The 22,121-nt window shown below is 45.4% G+C and overlaps 1 protein-coding gene and 1 non-coding gene across 5 annotated transcripts in view; both read right to left on the bottom strand.

Annotated features, from left to right (window-relative positions):
• IGSF9B (immunoglobulin superfamily member 9B) overlaps nt 1-22,121 on the bottom strand; it is a 172,601-nt gene that overhangs the window by 61,569 nt on the left and 88,911 nt on the right. For all 4 annotated transcript variants that reach the window (XM_060251217.1, XM_060251220.1, XM_060251219.1 and 1 more), the window contains exons 6-8: nt 18,648-18,789; nt 14,748-14,893; nt 4,102-4,244 (exon numbers count right to left, since the gene is read on the bottom strand). In XM_060251217.1, the coding sequence (XP_060107200.1) occupies nt 4,102-4,244; nt 14,748-14,893; nt 18,648-18,789 (431 nt within the window). The remainder of the gene's footprint in view (nt 1-4,101; nt 4,245-14,747; nt 14,894-18,647; nt 18,790-22,121) is intronic.
• Nucleotides 1,005-1,071, bottom strand: TRNAS-GGA (transfer RNA serine (anticodon GGA)). Its single transcript has one exon. It is a non-coding gene; the product is annotated as a tRNA-Ser (tRNA).

Raw genomic sequence — 22,121 nt, 5'->3', positions numbered from 1 at the left:
ATTGCTTTGTTTCTTATAGGCCACTGCCATGTCATTTTTACACATAAACACCACAGAAAAATGCATCCATTTTTACAGGAAAGATTCAGGAAAGGGTAACAGAAATTGTTGCAAAAATAAAGAATTGTGTTCTGTTTCTCTCAAGGGAGAAGTAAAATCGAATCAAGGCTCTTGTAACTGAACCGGCAGGCTTGCAAAATCTGGTCTCCTACCTACCTTTTTGCCAAGCTGACAAGCTGTAGGCAGCAAGGCATCAAAACCAGGTGAACACTGAGAAGTGCCAAACAGAATGGAGATTTCTTGCAAAACACAAAAATTCCCTGTCAACATTTTGGACTGCATTTGCAATCCTTTCATTGCTGTCAGCAGGGAGACGGTCAGTTATCCTAACTGGCCTACTTGGATGGCACAGATGTATTGCTTCGGGGAAACATGTTGACACAGAGCCCTGCTAACAAGATGTGGACAATTTCTCCTCTTGGCATTGATTTGAATCTAGCTCAGGTCAGTAGCACTCAACAGCCACAGCTATTGAACGGCCATATGTAGGCTTATGTAAAAGCAAGGACCGCCAATTAGTTCCATTATCATTGCAGCTGGAAGGAAGACTTGTTGAAAGCAAATCAAATTATCGGCCCTGGTTAAAGCCTACTAGAGCCTACCTCAAAGTAAGCAGCTCTCTCAAACAGTCTCCATTTTCTCTTCCCCTCAGTTAAGTGCCAGCCCCACACAAGGGGGCTAGATCTGGTCAAGGGTCTAAGTTTTCACCAAGAGTTCAAACACTTTAAAACACGGAAGATGTGGAGACACTGCTGACAGTAAGCTTTGTATTTCTAAATTTTGATATAATACGAAGATTAAACTGAACATATGAACATAAGAAGCTGCCTTATACTAAATCAGACCCTTGGTCCATCAAAGTCAGTATTGTCTTCTCAGACTGGCAGAGGCTCTCCAGGGTCTCAAGCTGAGGTTTTTCATACCTATTTGCCTGGACCCTTTTTTGGAGATGCCAGGGATTGAACCTGGGACCTTCTGCTTTCCAAGCAGATGCTCTACCACTGAGCCACCGTCCCTCCCCAACTCAACTAGACGGGATATTTTTTAAAAAATTATTTTGTTTAATTTTGTAAGCCGCCTTGTACAGCCTCCTGGAAAGAAGCTGTACAAGGCGGCTTACAAAATTAAACAAAATAATTTGAAAACACATTAAAAGATATCGACGGAAATCTAGACTAAAATAGCGTTTTGGCCTGGAGCCTCAAATAAAGTAACACAGATGCCAGGCTGGCTTCAAGGAGAAGGGCCTTCCATGATTGACTTGCCACAACTGAAAATGCCCTGACCGTGGGCCAGTCATATGCTCTCAGCCTAATCTACCCTCAGGGTTGTTGTGCAGATAAAATGGAGGGGAGCAGAATGTAAGGCTTTCTGTATACCTGTTTGCGGTGGGGGAGAGGGGGGGAGGGAGAAGGAGGAGGAGGGAGGAAGGGACCACGAGCCTGAAAAAAAATTACAGTTGGAAGTCTGCTTGGACCAGCTCTTTATTCAGAGCCAGATACTTGCGCCATCATTGGAGCCAGGAAAGGAGAAAAGAGACTTCTCTCCACAGTAAGAAACAAGGGCTCTTTTTTGTTGCAATTCTCAACAGAGACTGATTTCCCACTAGCCTTGTGCCGCTCTCACGCTCCTCTTCTCTGCGGGGGTTCCATTGGATTTCACACTATCCGCCCCGGGGCTGCAACTAGCTTTGTCTTTTTCGCTCAGAAAGCAGAAACCTCTAAAAACCCATTTCTGTTTGCCACGCAAAAAAGGCGAAGCTAGTTGTAGCCCCAGGGCAGATAGTGTGAAATCCGATGGAAGCCCCGCAAAGAGGAGCGTGAGAGTGGCGTAAAGCTAGTGGGAAATCGGTCAGCTTTATTCCAGTCTAAATCCACTGATTTCAACTATCTTAGACTAGAGTAACTCTGCACACAATCTCTCTGTTAGTAATCTGCACACATCACTGCAGTACAATTCTGAACACAGAGGCAAGCCCCACAGACGCGGTACTGTTTGCTCTTGTTTAAATGTTTTATCACAATTCCCCTCTATAGATCTATGATGTAGCTGCATTTGTGAGAACCAGGGCTTTTTTTGAGCAGGAACGCAGTTCTGGCTGGCTTGGTGTCAGGGGGTATGCCCTAATATGCAAACGAGTTCCTGCTGGACTTTTTCTACGAACAAAGACCTGGTGAGAAGAGAAAGGATTTATTTACTCAAAGCGTAATTAATTTGGGGAACTGACTGCCACTAGGTCTGCTGATAAACACTATAAGGGGGATTTGGAAGACAATTCCATCAAAGTCACAATGACTAATTGGAAGCGCCAAGTTCAAAGATAGCAACCCTCCAAATACTAGCGATGGGAGGGGTAACTACAGAAAGTGGCTTTGGCTGCTGGGCCCTGCTTGTAGACCACCTGTCGGCCACTGAAACAGAAAATTGGACTAGACTGAGCACAGATCTCATCCAGCATGGCTGTTCTTACATTCATTTGTGGAGGGTTGCAGCCTCAGGTTCAGTCAAATGCCACTGTTATAGTTGCAGCATTTAGTCATATGCTTAGATTTAAATTTTACCCATGGAAATCAAAATGCTCAGCCTTGGCTGGATTGTGCCCATGATTAGCACCACCGCCGCCACTGAAGTCAAAAGCCACACCGGTACACAAATCCAATTTGAAACACTCAGAATATAATCTTAAAAGTTGTTAATATTTAAAATGAACTCTAAATATTGAGTATTCCTCTTAAATATTTAACAGCATGTAGTCTTTGCTGAGATTCTAAAATCAAGGGAATCGCAGGACTGAGTCTTGTTAAAGAGGATCTTTTAAACACCAGATTCCCATATATAGCAACAACTGCAGGATGACACTTTATGGCTCTATTGGTGTTAGATTAATGATGCTTATCTCCCACAGTGACAGGAGAAATGAACTCCCTATAAGGCCTTAGATGAGAAGATTGCTGTTGATTAAACTGAAGAATGGGGAGGAGGCACACTGGGCTCCTATTACGAGAGAGCATTCCTATTACGAGCAGAGCTTATTTATTTATTTGAAAAATATCTACCCTGCACTCCCAGGAAATGCAAGCTCGGAGAGTCAGTGTGGTGTAGCCGTCAGAGTCTCAAACTACAACCGCAGAGGACGCACCACAAAAGCTCATCAGCCCAGTTACTCTGCCTCTCAGCCTAACCCTGTCTCAGGGGGCTCTTGTGAAAAGAACACAGAGTGAAGAGACCTATGGGTGCATTCACACAGCAACTGACCGCAAGTGGATTTTGCTATTCTTGCACCGTAAAAATCCAGTTGCAAAGCATATTATTTAGTGTGTGTGAACACACCTGTTCGTCCGTCAACTGAAACGCCTAAGAAAAAGAGGGAGATCAAAGTCTAATAAGCAATTATTATTAATAAAAATGAACTAGGTAGACATCTAAATGTTAGTTATCTTTCCTTTGCTCTAAGGAGTCCAGGACAAGCCCATTTGGACTTCACAACAACCCCGTGAGGTAGGCTGGATTAAGAGAGTGTGACTGGCCCAAGGACACCTAGTGAGCTTGACTGAAAGGTGGAGATCTAAACCAGAGTCTCCTTGATTCTTGGCTGACGCTCTAACCCACAGGTGGCCAAACTGTGGCTTGGGAGTCATATGTGGCTCTTCACACATATTGTGTGGCTCTCAAATCCTCCTCTGTCCTATCAGCCAGCCTGGAGAAGGCATTTTTCTCTTTGAATCATTTTTCCAAGGCAAGCCAGCAGCTTTGAGAATGCATTTAAAGATGTTCTCTTTCCACATCTCCCTCCCTCCCTCCTCCCTCAAACGTTTGTGTCTTGCGGCTCTCAAGCATCTGATGTTTTTTTCTGTGTGGCTCTTACATTAAGCAAATTTGGCCACCCCTGCTCTAACCACTAGACCTCACAGGCAGCTACAGGAAGGAGTACCTAAACCTAATATAAGGGTATTCTCATGTGATGAGAAATGTGGCTTTAAATCACCATAATTAACATAGAGTCTTTAAAAAGGAAGGAACCCTCCTCGTGACTTCCTTTACCTTTTCAACATGCAGAGGGCGTCCATCTTTGTTCCACTTGACCAGCGTTACCGGCGGCTCTGCCTCAACTGGGCAACGAATGTATCCGTGTATTCCAACAGGAACGTATATGATGGGTGGCATGTTCACCACACGGGCAGGATCTGGAAAACGGAAGCAGGACATTCAGAATTTCAAGTCTGACCGCTCTTTCAGCTGCCAGCTAAGCATACCCACGTGGCCTTCTTTCCATTGCATCCAGCCGGAAAGGGGGTCAGTAATGTTTCCATCACACCCCCAAATGTTAATTCAGTAACATTCATAACTCCCTGGCCTCCAAAAACCATTATCCTTGCGTTCATTATCTCCTTCAGATCCATTAGAGCAACACTTAGCATGTACATGGGAGCTTTAGTTATTGAAAACGTTTTATCTCTATCTACACTAAGCTCCAGAAACACATTTTTTTCCCAAGACCAGCAAGTACGTGCACAACTCCATCTTTCCTCTCACTCACCAACAACACATACTTGCTTTTATTCCTGAAAAGGAGAGATTCTCCCCACTCAGCAGTTAGCAAATAAAGCCTACATCATTTCTAAGGTCTTTTCTGCAAAGAGGAGGGGTAGATACAAGGTAAAACTGATACAAATTAAAGAGGGAGTGAGGAGAGATGGGTGGCGACTCCAGTGCATTTCACTAGAAGTTGCCTTTCTAGAAATTTTTGACAGAAATTTTGAAGGCCACTTTGGGGGCTAAACTTCTAAAGACCTTTGAGAGAGACAAATAATGTTAATTAAAAACTAGCAACTTTCATATTCTGGGAGGGTAAAGCCAGGATCTGATTTTGCCTAAAAGAAGAATGGGAAAGAAACCTAAACATTTGCAAAATTTTCCCAATTTTCCCCTGGAGACAATAAATGCTTTGAAAGGTGGACTCTTATGATATTAGACTCTACCAGGGCTTTTTTTTGTAGCAGGAACACCTTTGCATATTAGGCCACACCCCTCTTATGTAGCCAATCCTCCAAGAGTTTACAGGGCTCTTAGTACAGGGTCTACTGTCAGCTCCAGGAGGATTGGCTACATCAGGGGTGTGTAGCCTAATATGCAAAGGAGCTTCTGATACAAAAAAAAAGCCCTGGACTTTACTATTCCTCTCTCTTAAAACCCACCCTCCCTAGGCTCCACCCCCAAATCTCCAGGAATTTCCCAACCCAGAATTGGCAATCCTATGTTAATTCCAGGCAATGCAAACATTTAGCGCTCATTCCTTCCTGTCTCAAGTTTAGCAGTGCTTCCCGAAGTACATTAGTTCATCTACACTGAAGTGGCTCCAGCTATAACCTACATTGTAGTGAAGGTACTGCCACCACTGAAGGTTTCTTTTCCTTTACCCCAAGGCATCTGCACTTAAACCTTGGGAAATACTAATATAGTGTGGTAATTATTATAGCTAAGAACTCTGCAAAATCAAAAATCAAATGTAACATAAACTAAGCCAAAAAAGGAGTGGAAAAAAACATTACATTCCTGTAGAAACTGTGATTGTGTGTGTGTAAAGTGCCATCAAGATGCCTCCAACTTAGGACAACCCTATGAATTAATGTCCTCCAAAATGTCCCGTTGTTGACAGGAATAAAGCAGTTTGTCTATTTTTGCTCCTTCTCTATTCTACCCTATAAACTTTCCTTGGCTTTTCAACCAACCTTTCCAAGATGCTATTTCCTTCACTGACATCTCTTCAACTCCCCATTTCTCTAACTCCGGGGTGGCCAAACCACGGCTCGGGAGCCACGTGTGGCTCTTTCACACATATTGTGTGGCCCTCAAAGCCCCCACCAACCCATCAGCCAGCTTGGAAAAGATGTTTATCTCTTTAAATCACTTCTCCAAGCCAAGCTAGCCAGTGGCTGGAAGAATGCATTTAATGTTAAAGTTGTTTTCTTTCTACTTCTCCCTCCCGGCTCTCAAACAACTGACATTCATGTCTTGCGGCTCTCAAACATCTGACATTTTTTCTAAGCAGCTCTTATATTAAGCAAGTTTGGCCACCCCTGCTCTAACTGATCTAACCGACACACAGCCTTTGAATTTTCAAACTTGCACCAATCAGGCGCATAGCTTTCCCCACTGGACCAATCACAGGCAAGCCAAGCAGTGTCCAATCCCCTTTCAGTTCTAACCCTCCCCCTTCTTATAAACTCCCTCTATCATCTGAATGTTTTTACTATTTCTTTTTAATCTTACTCTGGGTTGCTGAAACTAAAACCCACATTTTGTTACAGTGATGGTCTGTACTATGCCTTGTCAAGTAGCAAGAGGAAGAATCGCACTGCTACAGGACCAACCCTAAATCAGACTTTTCCCTGCAGCCGCTGTGGCCGGACCTGCCTGTCCCACATTGGTCTTGTCAGCCACCAGCGAGCCTGCAGCAAACGTGGACTATTGCACCCTTCTTAAATCTTCGTTCGCGAAGCCAAGCCGAGAGAGAGAGAGAGAGGTCTGTACTATGCCTTGTCAAGTAGCAACCCAGAGATTGTGCTCACACTAATTAGGGTAACTAGGTCCCCCCTGGCTACTGGCGTGGAATGGGAGCCAGTGTTCCCTCTAAGCTGAGATAGTGTGAGCTAGCTCACGTTTTTTTCGCTTCTGGCTCACACATTTTAGTTTTAGCTCAGGCAAAATGGCCCCAGAGCAAAATAATTTATGAAGTAGCTCACAAGTTTAATGCCAGTAGCTCACAAATTAGAATTTTTGCTCACCACAGCTTAGAGGGAACATGGATGGGGGCATAGTATCACCAGATCCAGGTTGAGAAACTCCTGAAGATTTGGGTGTTGGAGGCTGGGGAGGGCAGGGCTGGCCACCTGATTTGTACACATTTAAAATAACAACAACAACAACAACAAAATTTTATTTATATCCCGCCCTCCCCGCCGGGGCAGGCTCATGCTGGTCATACATGGACTGATAGTAAGGAGAGCCAGTTTGGTGTAGTGGTTAAGTGCGCAGACTCTTACCTGGGAGAACACGGTTTGATTCCCCACTCCTCCACTTGCACCTGCTGGAATGGCCTTGGGTCAGCCATAGCTCTCCTAGGAGTTGTCCTTGAAAGGGCAGCTGCTACAAGAGTTCTCTCAGCCCCACCCACCTCACAGGGTATCTGTTGGGGGGGGGGGGGTAAAGGAGATTGTAACCGCTCTGAGATTCAGAGTATAGGGTGGGATATGAATCCAATATCATCTTCTTTTTAATTTCCTCTTCCCCAAGGAACCCTGGGAATTGTAGTTCTAGAGAAACTTCTCTAGAGGCTTCTCATCACCCACACCAACCTGCAATTCTCAGAGCATCTTGAGGAAAACTACAATCTTTGTATCATGTATGCTTGTACTGCCAATAGGCAGAGAGAGAGGATGTGTAAAATAGGCATAATTACCTCAAACTGTTTGTCTGAGAAGAGAGAAATATGCCATCATTGAAGGGGGGCAAAAACAAATCTGATAACTGCAGCAACAAGGCTCTTCAACTCAAGGCACTAAAGAGAGGAATCCATTTTCAGTCACGTTATTTAAAACCATTTGCTTTGCAGCTGCTGTTAACCCCGAGTCTCACTACTGCTCAAAACAAAAGACCGGCCTGCAACAGGTAGGACACCCAGTGAGCCAAAGGGAAAAATAATAAGTAGTGCTTGCTAACGGGAAAACCTCTCTCTTTAAAGAAGGAAAGGCAGTGGGAGAACCTTCAGCCATATGTTAGAAGACTGCTGCTCTGGAAAGGAGCTTTCGAGGGACAAAACACAGCAGGGGACGAGGGTTGCCAGTCTCCAGGTGGATATTTAAATTAAATACCGTTATCCCCCTATGGCTTGAACTTAGCTCTGGAGCTAACATGTTTCTTATGAGATTTCTTTATGCCAAAATGACCTCATGTTGGATTTAGCATGCTCTACTCTGCATTAAGAATCTGATATTTGAGCATATGCCTTTAACTTGGAAACCAGCTGTGTGTAATTAACGCTTTAAATTTCCTAGCATGTATTTCTTGTCACTGACCAGAATTAGTGAATGGTGAATACCGGTTAGCAAATGATGAATTGTGGATATTGTTGAAAGAAACTTAAGTGTGGGAGATTTGAGTGAGTCTCACAATGGGATATTTTATTGTAAAAATTGATACTATTCTTGGTGTTTGAATTTGCTATTTATTCTTTGGTTCTAGTCGACTCCTTATTCGGGACATATCTCTTCCAATATTGGTTCAGTACCCTAATAGGAAGAATTTGTAATAGATACTTGGACAGTGTACTCAACATTTGGACATTGGGATTATTTCCTTCTTTGAAGAAGATGACAACTACAGATTTATATCCCGCCCTTCTCTCTGAATCAGAGTCTCAGAGCGGCTTGCAATCTCCTTTATCTTCTTCCTCCACGACAGACACCCTGTGAAGTGGGTGGGGCTGAGAGAGCTCTCCCAGAAGCTGCCTTTTCAAGGACAACCTCTGTGAGAGCCATGGCTGACCCAAGGCCATTCCAGCAGCTGCAAGTGGAGGAGTGGGGAACCAAACCCGGTTCTCTCAGATAAAGAGTCAGCGCACTTAACCGCTACATCAGACTGGCTCTCTTTGCAGCATTCTGGTTCAAAAATGCATATGGGTATTTTGTTACAACTCTGTATATACAAGACTTTATTATTGTTGATTTAATTATTACACATTTTGAATACATTTTGTGTAATGCATTTTGTTATTTGGGGTAACAATACCTAGGGTTTGTGTGTTTTTGGCAGTCTCCAGGTGGTGGCTGGAGATCTCCTGGAATTACAACTGATCTCCAGATGACAGAGATCAGGTCTCCTGGTGAAAACAGCTGTTCTGGAGGGTGGATCTTAAAGCATTATACCCCTCTGAGGCCTCTCCTCTCTCCACGCTCTACCCTCTCCAGGTTCCACCCCAAAAACTCTAACCGGAAGTAACAATAAAACCATACTGTTTGGCCACCTTAGTCATATTATCAAAACAGGCTGAGCCCCTTCAGAATGAAGGAGATTGCTTGGACCCATTCCACTCTGGTTTCAGAACTGTTTTATAGAACTGGAACTGAAACGTGTTCAGAAATTTGCCAAATTATATTCATGAAAACATTCATGTACCCCTTTTCTCATAGCTTAGGGCAGTTTACAAATCCAAATATTTTTAAAGAAATACAAAATGCAATAAAACCCCCAAAGAACCCCTCCTCCTTAAAAAAAAAAAAAAAAAAACCCCTCATGCAAGCCCACACCCCAGGAAAAACCCTAGCAAATAAAATGATCTTGCAGAACCTCCCAAACACCTCTAGAGATAGCAACACTAGAAAACAAATGATAAACTTTCTTTCACTTTCTGGTTCAGTAGCTGTTCCAAAACCTTGTATTTATTTCCTTTCTTTTTCCAGTTCCCTTTTGTGGAGTCATGGGCGGGGAGATAAAAGCATCAGCAATTCTTAGAGTCAAACTGAGAATGATTGAATGACGGCATCATTGTCAGGGATTTGGGGTTTTCTCTGCTGTTATGATTGATGGGAACATAAACAAGTCAAAAGGCAAGAAATAATCCTCATTATTCTGGCTTTAGAGGGTTTTCTCTGTTGCTTTTCTTTCACATCTCCAATTCTGATGGCCTGCCGAGGACAAAAATGAAAGAGGAAAACCAAGACTACAGAGGTATTAAAGATTAAAAACGGAATGATTAAAATCCATAAAGGAGTTCTGTGCATTCCCTCTCTGCAGTGCTCAGGAGGCATTCGGCATGTGAATTCCCAGCCGCAGCCTTCCCTTGACTGTGACTCCCCACGGCCCCCCTCTCCGTGCCATACTTTATAGGCAGCTGACGACTACCGAGGAGCACACATTTATCAAGGTCATCCACTGTAGACTGTGGCATCATAACCCAGATTCAGATACAGAGTGGAATGAAAAGACTTGATTTGTATACATGCAGTTTAGCACCATGTCTTAGGAAATGTAATCAACAGAGGCTCAGGGGATTGGTAACGGGACACTGAGCTTTTTCACTTATAGGTCACTGGATGGAGTTGAGCTCAGTTGATTAATGGCCCACCAAAAACCGTCGCCATCTGACAGCTACTTGGACCAAGTTGTACAAGGAAGCCCTCAGTCCAGACGGACCGGGGGGGGGGGGGGGGAGCACACGGGGAAATCAGAACTCAGAATGGGGCTCCCTCCAGTCTTCCCTCTAAGTTCAGCTGTGGATTCAAATGGTGCCAAAGACTAAAAATCGAACCTTGAGGAAAGATTCTGCTTTCAGACAAGAGACTGAAAGCATGCTGTGAGATCATGTGTCCTATCCATCCTTCCTCTTGTCTTCCCCTGCCTTCCCAAAGTTTACTCCAGCCATGATGTCATGTTGCATCTCTGCCAAGGTTAACATTAAACACATTTAGTCTTTAACAGAGATTTGCAAGGTAAAGCAGCCATTCAGACACATGCTGAATCAGTCAAAGTCAAAGCTGTGCAAATCCACTGAAGAAGCTGTAATGGAAATTAGATAAGTGGTGAGCCATACAGCCCTTCTCCATGTGTATGGCAGTTCCAGGACAGCAAGGGGTTAAATCCTACACAGCATTGTAAATGTAGAACACCTGGGATGGGAGAGCTGTGTTGATAAGAAGCAGGCAACTATGGAGAGAGGGCGGTGGCAGCTTCCGTGACGGCACTTTGGAAGACTGGAAGATGGTGGCTTTGGATGGAAAAGGGAGAACAACTTCACGCACAGAAGACAGCTCAGGAGTGAAGAGGCCTCACAAGGGAGAGGACAAACTTCTAAGCTGTGTGCAAGCTATAGAAAAACCCTGCACTCCAGTCTGGTTTCCTGGACAGTCTGCTAGCCTTGTGAAGTAGACTTTTCTTTCTCATAAAGCTTACTGGGCGGGTGAGGGATATTTTCATTCGTTAAAGCTGCATTCTTTGGCCACAATTTATTGCTTGTAGGAATCTCTAGAACAGGGGTGGGAAACCTCCATCCTGAGGGCTGTATACGGCCCTCGAGGTCACTTGGTGTGGCCCTCGGGGATTGCTGGGCTGAACCAAGCCATGTGGCAGCCTACCTGGGGCCTGGCTGGCCAGCGAGGGTCGTGGAGCCCAGCTGCGCTGTGCAGCAGCCTCCCCAGGGCCAGGCAGGAATCACATGGCCCAGATGTACTGTGCAGCAGCCTCCCTGGGGCCTGGCTGGCCAGCCAGAATTGCTGCTGGGCCTGGAAAAGCTACTGTCACAGTTCAGTTTGCACTTCATTATCGCAGATGCTGTGGCCTAATATGCTAATAAGTGTGTGACCTAATATGCTAATATTAGGGGATGTGGTCTAATATGCTACTGAGTTCCTGATGGGCTTTTTCTACAAAAAAGCCCTGGACCTATGCATTTGCCTAGGGTGGTGGGCCGGGTGTGTGTGTGTGCCGGATTAGGTTCTTCCCACATGACTTCAAATAGAAAAACAATTATTTGCATTAATTTTGTTGGCCTGAATCATTCTCCCTCAGCAGAGCACTGTTTTTAAAGTTGATGATTTTTTACGGCCCGTGAATTATATTATAAATATCCATATGGCCCTTGGCAGAAAAAAAGGTTCCACACCCCTGCTCTAGAACCATGGGTAATGCAGAAGCCTTCAGAATAGGAACCCAGGGGCACAAATGAACCCCAAAGATCTACTTACACAATAAACACATCCATTTTAGGTCAGTTTAAATTTTAATCAATTACCGCCTCCCAGTTCCTCGCATGGGAGCTGCACCACTGTGAAGATGCTTAGGATTCTTTATAAGTGTGCAGTAAGCCGTGGCTCAGTGGCAAAGCATCAGTGTGCAGAAGGTCCCAGGTTCAGTCCCTAGCATCTTCAGTTGAAAGGATTAGGTAGTAGGTGGGGTGAAAGATATCCACCTGAGACCTTTGGGAGCCACTGAAGTCTGAGTTGACAGTATTGACCTTGATGAACCAATGGCCTAATTCAGTAGAAGGCAGCTTCATGTATGTTCATATGACAATGGTTTTTCAAATAACCACGGAGTTTCCACATGGTTGTTTCCCCTGCACTTTCCTGGCCTCTGTCCCTTGCTGCTGTCATTTCCTCCACTCCAGTGTTGCTGGAGGCAGGACTGGCCTTGCCACTTAGCAAACTAGGCAATTGCCAAGGGCGCTGGCCTTCTGGGAGTGCCAAATTGGATGCCCCACCCATGTGGCTCTGTAATGTTATCAATGCAGGGGGAAGTGTGAGAAGTTAGCCTTGCCTAGGGTGTCAGTCTAGAGATGACCCTGGCTGAAGGTCTACAGCAATAAGTCTCTGTCTGTGGCAGTGATGCTCTGTATTCTTGGTGCTTGGGGGAGCACAGTGGGAGAGTTTCTAGTAGTCCTGGCCCCACTGGTGGACCTCCTGATGGAACCTGGGTTTTTTTGGCCACTGTGTGACACAGAGTCTTGGACTGGGTGGGCCCTTGGCCTGAATGTCAGATCCAAAGGGATCTGTTGAGGCTGGGTGAGTGGGCGTCAACGTGGCAGATGAGGTTCAATGTGGCCAAGTGCAAAGTAATGCACATTGGGGCCAAAAAATCCCAGCTACAAATACAAGTTGATGGGGTGTGAACTGGCAGAGACTGACCAAGAGAGAGATCTTGGGGTCGTGGTAGATAACTCACTAAAAATGTCAAGACAGTGTGCGATTGCAATAAAAAAGGTCAACACCATGCTGGGAGTTATTAGGAAGGGAAATGAAAACAAATCAGCCAGTATCATAATGCCCCTGTATAAATCGATGGTGTGGTCTCATTTGGAATACTGTGTACAATTCTGGTCACCGCACATCAAAAAGGATATTATAGCATCAGAAAAGGTGCAGAAAAGGACAACTAGAATGATTAAAGGTTTGGAACACTTTCCCTATGAAGAAAGGTTAAAACGCTTGGGGCTCTTTAGCTTGGAGAAACATCGACTGCGGGGTGACATGATAGAGGTTTGCAAGATTATGCATGGGATGGAGAAAGTAGAGAAAGAAGTACTTTTCTCCCTTTCTCACAATACAAGAACTCGTGGGCATTCAATGAAATTGCTGAGCAGTCAGGTTAAAATGGATAGATGGAAGTACTTCTTCACCCAAAGGGTGAGTAACATGTGGAATTCACTGCCACAGGAGGCGGTGGTGGCTACAAGCACAGCCAGCTTCAAGAGGGAGTTAGATAAAAATATGGAGTAGAGATCCATCAGTGGCTATTAGCCACAGTGTGTGTGTGTGTCTGTATATATTTGGCCACTGTGTGACACAGAGTGATGGACTGGATGGGCCACTGGCCTGATCCAACATGGTTTCTCTTATGTTCTTGAGTCAATTACCATTAAAAGGGGAGGGAAGCTCTTTGGTGATATGTAGTGGGGGGGGGGGGGTGGCAAGGGAAATGGCACCAACGAGGGTGGGAACTGCAAAAACACACACCTTTCCATTCACACAGCATGCAAAGGTGTTTTTACTGTGGTCTTACCCAAAAATAATGTACCAAACTAGGTTTGAAAAATAGTGCAGCAAAGCACGGATGGAGGTGGGGAGACATGGCAGCAGAACAAAAATGGACAATACCAGGGATATAAGCTGGAAAAGAGTGCTGCAATAAAGAGGCTAAGGCAGAAGATGCTTAAACCACTCCCCCAGATCCCCAGTATTTCCAGGAAGACAATACAACTAATAAAACAGTGTAAGTGCGTGGTGCAGATATGTCCATTCTGCTTCAGCAAGAATGTCAGAATTAAAACCATCAAAACCTTGCGTCACAAGCCAGCTCCCAGGCTTGGAATCTCTCCCATGATTTACTATTGACAAGTTGTCCAGAGAACAGCCTACAGGATCGCAAGGCAGGTGCTACCCCTGAAGCTAAGCTCCTGTAACCAACCTGGATAGAGAAAAGCAGGGCAGCCTTATATAAGCTACAGCAGCCATATCGGAGTAAGAATGCCCATTTGTATAATAATTAAAAAACAACACCCACTGACCCTTCTGATTTGCACCACAGCAGGCAAACAGTACAACTAAGCCCTCCATACTGACTGTACAAGTGTTATTGGGATTCCTCATCATTAATTGGGCATTTGCAAGGACTGCATAAAAAGGGGGGGGGGGAATAAAAGTGTGCCCAGCAGAGGCCTGCAAGAAACTGTTTTTGAAGAACACCTAGCAGATCGGAAGCTCTGAAATACAACAAAACGATAAGTCAAAGCTGATGGGCACGTATCCTGTCTAGGCAAGGAGTAGCGGATTAACCCTCCCCCGAGACATCTAATACTGACATGATACTCTACTTTGAAGCATCTGCTGCTCGATTCGATATGGCAGAGCTAGGTAGTATTGCATTAAACAAAGCAATTAACCCAGCAACTGTACCAATCAGCCGACGTCTCACAAGTTCCCACAATTTAGCAAGATTTATTCTCCATCCTCTGGCACTGCTGCTGTGTCAACCCAGTTTTTGCAGTGCCTGTAAAAAAGTTACAAGGAGGCTATACAGGGGATGACACCAGCCCCATTTCTCATGCTGAGAAGAGCCGAACTATGGCCAGACACGGTGACGCGTTTCTTAACCCACCAGCAGGGCCTGGCCTGCTGGCCCCAGACAAACACACTCACATTGCACCGTCAAGTAGGCAGAAGCAGATGGTGAACGCCCGAGGCTGTTGCTTGGAATACAGGTGTATTTCCCGGCATCGTCGGGCTTGACTCGGAAGATGATGAGCGTCCCATCGATCAGGATCCGCACCCTCAGCTTGAGGTCACTAGAAGGGAACGGGAGCATGGAGAGAAGTGGGGGAAAGGATAGAGGGAGAAATTGAACAAATGCAGCTGACATGGCGCCACCCTTGAGATGGCCAGTGGTAGATCACATGTACCAGTTGCCTGGACAACCAAAGTTCTGTGGTCATTTGGCTATATGTGGAGGAATGTTAGTTCACAGGAGCATAGACCACAGCTGGAAAGAGGGACATTTCTCATGCAGACCGTGTCAGACGTTCACAAAGAAGATGCAGGAGTTACTCAGTTGTGGGCCACCTGATTCTGAGCCAGGGTTCAAACACAGGAGAAGAGCTCCCTTGCTACACACATTTTATAACTGTCACAACACAACATGGAGCCACATGCAGTCCCTGCAAACAAACTGCACTGAGGAGCTCTTGCTGGTCTCAGATAGCTTAACTACCTGGCCATATGAAGGAAGTGGTTTATCTTGGGAGTGGAGCACAACGGAAAGGGAGCTACCCAACACCAAGGGTGTCCTCCAAGATTGTGTCCAACATCATGTCCATTAACCAAAGCAACCCACCAACAGTTTGGTGTAGTGGTTAAGTGCACAGAGTCCTATCTGGGAGAACCGGGGTTGATTCCCCACTCCTCCACCTGGAGCTGCTGGAATGGCCTTGGGTTAGCCATAGCTCCCATAGGAGTTGTCCTTGAAAGGGCAGCTTCTGTTAGAGCTCTCTCAGCCCCACTCGCCTCACAGGGTGTCTGTTGGAGGGGGAAGGTAGAAGAGATTGTGACCATTCTGAGACTCTGAGTATAGGGCAGGATATAAATCCAGTATCTTCATCCTCCTTCCAACAGGACCACACAATGTTACTACAAAGACTGCTCCCCTCAGTTGAAAAGAGCACCAGCAGTAGAAAGGGAACAACTCAGTGTGAGACTGTTGTGTCATAATCACAGCAGAGTCTTTCTTCTGTCGGACAACAACTGCGCCAACACGCACAGGAGCAAGAATCTCGCAGGAATGCAAGAAATCTGCATCATTTCTATCCTCTTCCCTTACCTGCCCAATAAACCCACTCAAGTCTGGCAATCCAGCACAATGCTTCCTTTTTCATACCCTTCCAAAGAGCATTTTCCACAGTAGAACCCTGCAGCAGAACTAGGCTGAAAAGAAAGTCCCCGGGGATCAGCAACACTCATCAAGGGAGTTTTCGGCTATAAATTAGGAAAAACTTCCTGACAGAGCAGTTCCTCAGTGGAACAGGCTTCCTCAGTGGTGGCGGGCTCTCCCCTCCTTTGGGGGTTTTCAAACACAGGCTAGATGGCCATCTGATAGCAATGCTGATCCTGTGAATATAGGCGGATTGTGAGAGGGAGGGCAAGAAGGACTGCATCAGTGCTTAGTTCTCATGGCCCTTTCTTACATGCCCAGGGAAATGCTGATCGCCATTTTGGGGTCAGGAAGCAATTTTTCTCCAGGCCTATTTGGCCACAGATCTTGGAGGGCTTGTGGGGTTTTTTAGCCACCTTCTGGACATGGAGCAGGGATCGCTGAGCGTGAGGGGGGATTTGTGTATTTGAGGGGGGGATTTCCTGCATTGTGCAGAGGGTTGGACGAGATGACCCTGAAGGTTCTTTCCAACTCTGTGATTCAATGATTCATCTGACTAAGCAAAGGAATGCGCGTAGCCTTCGAGGACAACAGCTCTTCTTAGTGGGGCTGGATTCCCAAGGATGCCAAGCGCACCAAAGAGTGGAGGAGCCTGGACACATGGCAGCTCCTGCTGTGCTTTCATTATTTGAATGTCCCAGTATGTAAAGCATGCTCTGCTTGTTCCCTGAAATAGATTTCTTGGATGTTCTCCACAGTTTATCCTATGATGGCCATTTCCTTATCTCAAGACAGAGCAATACTGCTCATGTTTCCAGCTGTGGGGGGGAATCGTGAACAATACCGGTAATCTTCACCAGAACAAAAAGACAAATTATTTCCTGGAATGCAAAGGATTAGCACATTTAATTGTGGCTTTCATGGGATAAAAAAGCCCTGCACTTTGTCAGATGCATGGTTTGCTGCACTGGTATGTACACAGTGAGGCGTTCTGGTCAACCTGGTTTTGCAAATCAGAAGTCTGTCTTGAGAATCCAGACTCTCTCCTTTCTCTCTTTTCCTTCATCAAAGGATTCCCGTGTTCCTTTCCTTCTTGCCCTTAACAATGATTTAGAATTGTACGTACACCATTTACCACAGTTAACTAGGACACACAAGGGAATGACGGTTAAAGGCATCCAGGATGGTCTCAAAAGCAAAAATCTGGTGCAGACTTGCAAACCATAGCTACAAGGAAGCCTGACATTGGTTGACATGTAGTGCTGAACCACATTTTGCTCTGATAAAGGAAGTGATGAGTGAATATGCTCTGGAAGGGCAAAGCCAGGGGAGAAAACGGGCACTCCTAAGACCACCTCCAGAGAAGGAAGGCAGACCATCAGTCAGCAGACACTAACAAGGGTCGATATTTGAATGGGAGATTGCCAAGAAGTTGATGCAGAGGAAGGCAATGGCAACCCACCTCTGCATCTCACTTGTCTCAAAGCTGTCAAGTTCCCTTCCTGTTATCTCTGTTGCTGTGTTTCTTCTTTTTCCTTTGATGTAGAATGTGTAACAATGCTTAGTCTGCTGCATGACCAAAAGTTAACCCGTTTTGCCTCCTAGGAGCTGGGAGTTATCTTGGTACCAAGGTCGCTGCTCACTCCCTGGGATATTTAGGTGAAAGTTATGTAGCGAATGTGTGTGAATGACCTGTAGCCACTAAATTTCACCTGTTTTCGCACCCTAAGTTCAGCTGCGCTTTAAACGATCATTGCAAGGGTATATAATCTGAACCTGTGCCATTATGTATCGCTTTCTAGGCAAAAAGTTAGTGTATCCAGATCCTTACAATAAACACTTATCCAATTCCATGGAGAGTCATCGTTATGGAAGGAAATTTGGGAACTTGACAAAAGCCACTTGCTGAGACCACCAAAAGTCGACCGCAACTTGACGGCACGCACATAAATAAGCCCAGCTCGGAATCCAAAAGCTGAGATTTGCTTGTATGTAACTATTCATAATATCTGATAATTTGTGATAAATTTGTATTTTCCCTACCCCCTTTTCCTTCTGTATCTCGCTTTTTTTTTTTTTTGAGAAAATTTAAAAAAGATAAATCACAAAAGCTGAGATTTGCAGGAACCCAGATTGATAGCTGCACATGGAATCTGTTTCACATTTCTGGCATGACAGTGCCTTTACCTGGAAACGAAGGCACTGAAACATGTGCTGAATGAATACATTTGGCTTTGACATTTCTCTTTGGACATTTGCTACTAAAAGTCAACATTTGCTAAGTTTGACATTTACAGTTAAGATATTCATGTTTCTTCAGATGCATAAGACACACCCCAATTTTGGTAACCAGACATCTTATGAAACAACCTTTAGGCTACGTGATGCAAGTTTATGCCACAGTAAATCCGTTCGTCTTTATGTAGCCACAATATCTTCTGCAGTCCAAAGGTTTTAGTCACAGGGTGAGGTGAAAGGTAAGTGGAGCTGTGTACATATAGCTGTAGCTCTTGAACCTGTTTTTTGTACATGAACAGCAGCAAGTGAGAATGCATAGATTCAGGACAAGACAGAGGCCCAGAATATCTCTTAATTGCTGCCCCAATCTATCTCCTTTAATCTATTCCCTGCTGCTGAGCTGGCAAAGAAACCCCACAACCGAGGCTTGAGCTCACTTCTTGAAGTAGACGTTCTCCTCCTCCCAGTACCAAGTGTAGGTCAGGTTGCCTGGATATGCCTCGGCCTGGCAGGTGAACATTGCATCCTGGGAGATGTTGACTGTGATGTTCTCTGGAGGGGAAACGATGAAAGGCGGCCCTGCGGGAGAGCAGAAGACAAACAGTTACCTCAGCCTCTGAAAAGGAGAAGATGAGCTCATAGTTCAGAGCGTGCAGCAATGGCACAGGGAAGGACCAGGCCAGAGAAGAACTGAACAGACGCTATTGTGGAATGAGGGAGAACCTGCCTCCCCAACACAAGTTCAGCATTCTTTCCAGGGTGTCATGAGCCAAAGGAAGCCATTCCCACAATTCCTCTTTCCCATGATAGGCAGGCTTAAGCTGCAGCGCTGAACCACAGAGGATGTAATGCGGCTTCTTGGAAAACTAGCTCTATGGTGGAGCTTGCCCACTAGGCTTTTCCAGGAACTAGCACAGTAGTTACAGATCGAGCCACAAATTAGGAAGTCATCCAGCTCAAATTTCTGCTCAGCCACAGGCTTGGCGTTGCTGCTGCATCAAAGCTGCAACCTTCCCTCATCCCCATTTGCAATATTGAGGTGATACTGTCCTGCCATATAGGAGTGTTGTAAGGATCACAGCTATGCTATTAGGTGAGATGTGCGACGTACTAAAATGGTTTATTATTCTTTCTGCTACTACTGCTCCCACTCTGATTTCTGAGTTTGGCAAAAGACCATTTTAAAGCATTTGGCAGATGTAAAGCCGTTACCGCAAGAACGTTAAGCCGCAATCTGATTTGGCCCCAGAGCTAGATGATGCTGCCTTGAGCCAAGAGGAAAGGCCCCATACATGCAAATAAATGCATACTTAATAAGTAAAATGGCAGTCCTAAGACCCAGAGGTTTATCCATCAGATTGTCAGCGCTCCACAGGAATCTCAGAAGCTACTTTCCCTTTTCTCTTCCCCATCGCAAGGTGGTGGAAATACCATTGAACACTTACAGACAAGAGATGCAAAAGGTGCTAAAATGTTCACATCTTCATTCCTGAGGGCCCTATCTTATTTTACCACAGTCGGCTCTATAATGAGGTGACCTGAGGTGGCTGACCCACTTACCACTTTCAGGGGGGCATCAACGCTCTGTCCTACTTAGTACTGGCGCAATTGTAAGCCAAAATTCCTGAATTCCTATACCCAATTCCTCTGCCTTCTCAGAGCTCCTCTATGGTTCCTTGGTTGCCACAGCAATCAAAATGGTGGCCGCGCTCTTGTGAGAGGAAGGAATCACACAAGAATTCAGGAAAGGCACTGGGGAAGTTGTCACATTTTAAAAAAAAAAACAAAGGCAGGGAAGAGGTAAAAAGCGTTTTCTACGTCATGTCATGGATGACAGCAGTGGCGGCAGCAATGTGTTATAGGGTTGCCATCCTCCAGGTGAGGCCTGGAGATCTCCCAGAATTACAACTGATCTCCAGACAACAAAGACCAGTTCCCCTGGAGAAAAAAAGAAGAAGAAGAAGAAGAAGAAGAAGATATTGGATTTATATCCCGCCCTCCACTCCGAAGAGTCTCAGAGCGGCTCACAATCTCCTTTACCTTCCTCCCCCACAACAGACACCCTGTGAGGTGGGTGGGGCTGGAGAGGGCTCTCACAGCAGCTGCCCTTTCAAGGACAACCTCTGCCAGAGCTATGGCGGACCCAAGGCCATTCCAGCAGGTGCAAGTGGAGGAGTGGGGAATCAAACCCGGTTCTCCCAGATAAGAGTCCGCACACTTAACCACTACACCAAACTGGCTCTCCAGGATGCTTTGGAGGGTGCAGTCTATGGTGTTATACCTCTTCCCTCCCCAGACCCTCTCCTTCCCAAACACCACCCTCCAAATATCCATGAATTTCCCACGCCAGGCAACCCTATCTACAACCCACTTATCTGACTATCTGGCAACCCAGGGCACCCATAAACCTCTCCTCCAACACCAATTCTTTAAAAAGAAATAAAAATTACCAAACAGCAAGCAGTCCAGCAGGTGAAGCTTTTCTTAGACTACATATAAGGAGAGCTTCACCTGTGGAATGTCTTCCTGTCATTCAGCCAATAAAAAGTCCAGGAAGCCTGCCAGAAAAGTGGGGGTGGGGGGGAACCTGGCAGCCTGACTTTTTATATGTATCTTGGGGGCAAGCAATATCACCTAGTCAAAAGATGCTAAGAAAGGAAAGTTCGTGTCAGCAAACCCCTATGAGGTTGTAAACTTTGCCTGTAAAAACTTAACATTATCATCTGTAAACGGTGAAGCATCCTGCAGGGGATGTGAAATCCTAAACACCACCATCCAGAGAACAGAAGTCAAGCAAATACAACTGCGAGTGTGTATATACACAATAAAGAGCAGAAATGGAAGGACACATTTCATTAAACTCAATACAAGATTATTTTCCCTCCACAGAGTATTTTTATGGGGAGGAGGAGGAGAAAGGGAAAGAGTGATTAAAAGGTGGAATTCGCTGCCAAAGGATATCATGATGGCCACAGGAATAAACAGCTTTAAAAGGGGATGAGATAGATTCATGGAGGATGAGTCTATCAGCGGCTACTAGCCATAGTGGCTGAGGGGAACTTCCACACCTAGAGGAACTAAATCTCTGAATCCCAGAGCCAGAAAGAAGCATCAGGGGAAGGCCTCAGCCTCCATGCCCTGTTGGGCTTCCAGAGGAACTGGCTGGTCACTGTGTGAGAGAGGATGCTGGACTAGATGGACCACTTGTCTGATACAGCAGGGCTCTTCCGTTCTCATGTTCTTAAGACAATGGCAGCCTACCAGTAAACCAGAATGGCTGTTTAATTAGGACAATCAGGCCCATCTACATGGGTATTTCAAGTAACTGAGGTTTTGGAGCAGTAGTAGAGTTGTTCACCACAACTGGAGCAGTCGTCTCACGCACATACATTCCATATCTAAAAGGGCCTTATTCTCTGGAGGCGATTCCCTACATACAAGCAAGTCTTCATTGTTCGATTGCATCTTAGCATCACCAAGAAACTGAACCCAGCATGGGCTTAAGCAGAAAAGACCAGTTTTGATCGCACCAGTACAAGTTTGCTGGGTCTTCCACTATGGTTGCAGCTCACCTGCTGTAAAATTTGCTCTTCCTGCTGCCACTCAGAGCAGCAGGAGGAGAAAAATAAAGGGGGAAAATGCAGTCGGACCAATGATGTTACATCACGTCTGTAAGTGACATCACGTAAACTCTAGGAGGAACTGCTGAGAAGTCTACAGTTCTACCACAGAATTCTGCGTGATTCCTAGAGTGACGTAACACTGCCATTCTATGAGTGCATCATGTCCCCATGCTCCTAGAACACCACTGGTTTCCAGGCTATGCCTAGAAACCCTAACCAGTACTCCCATATAAAGGGACACAAGACACTAGCATGGAGGTCACCAACTTGCAGCAAAAGCCTGCTGTG

Source organism: Heteronotia binoei, chromosome 12 (assembly GCF_032191835.1).
Source record: "Heteronotia binoei isolate CCM8104 ecotype False Entrance Well chromosome 12, APGP_CSIRO_Hbin_v1, whole genome shotgun sequence".
NCBI lineage: Eukaryota > Metazoa > Chordata > Lepidosauria > Squamata > Gekkonidae > Heteronotia > Heteronotia binoei.
Note: the sequence above shows the minus strand (reverse complement) of the source record. Positions and strands in the feature narration are given on the sequence as shown.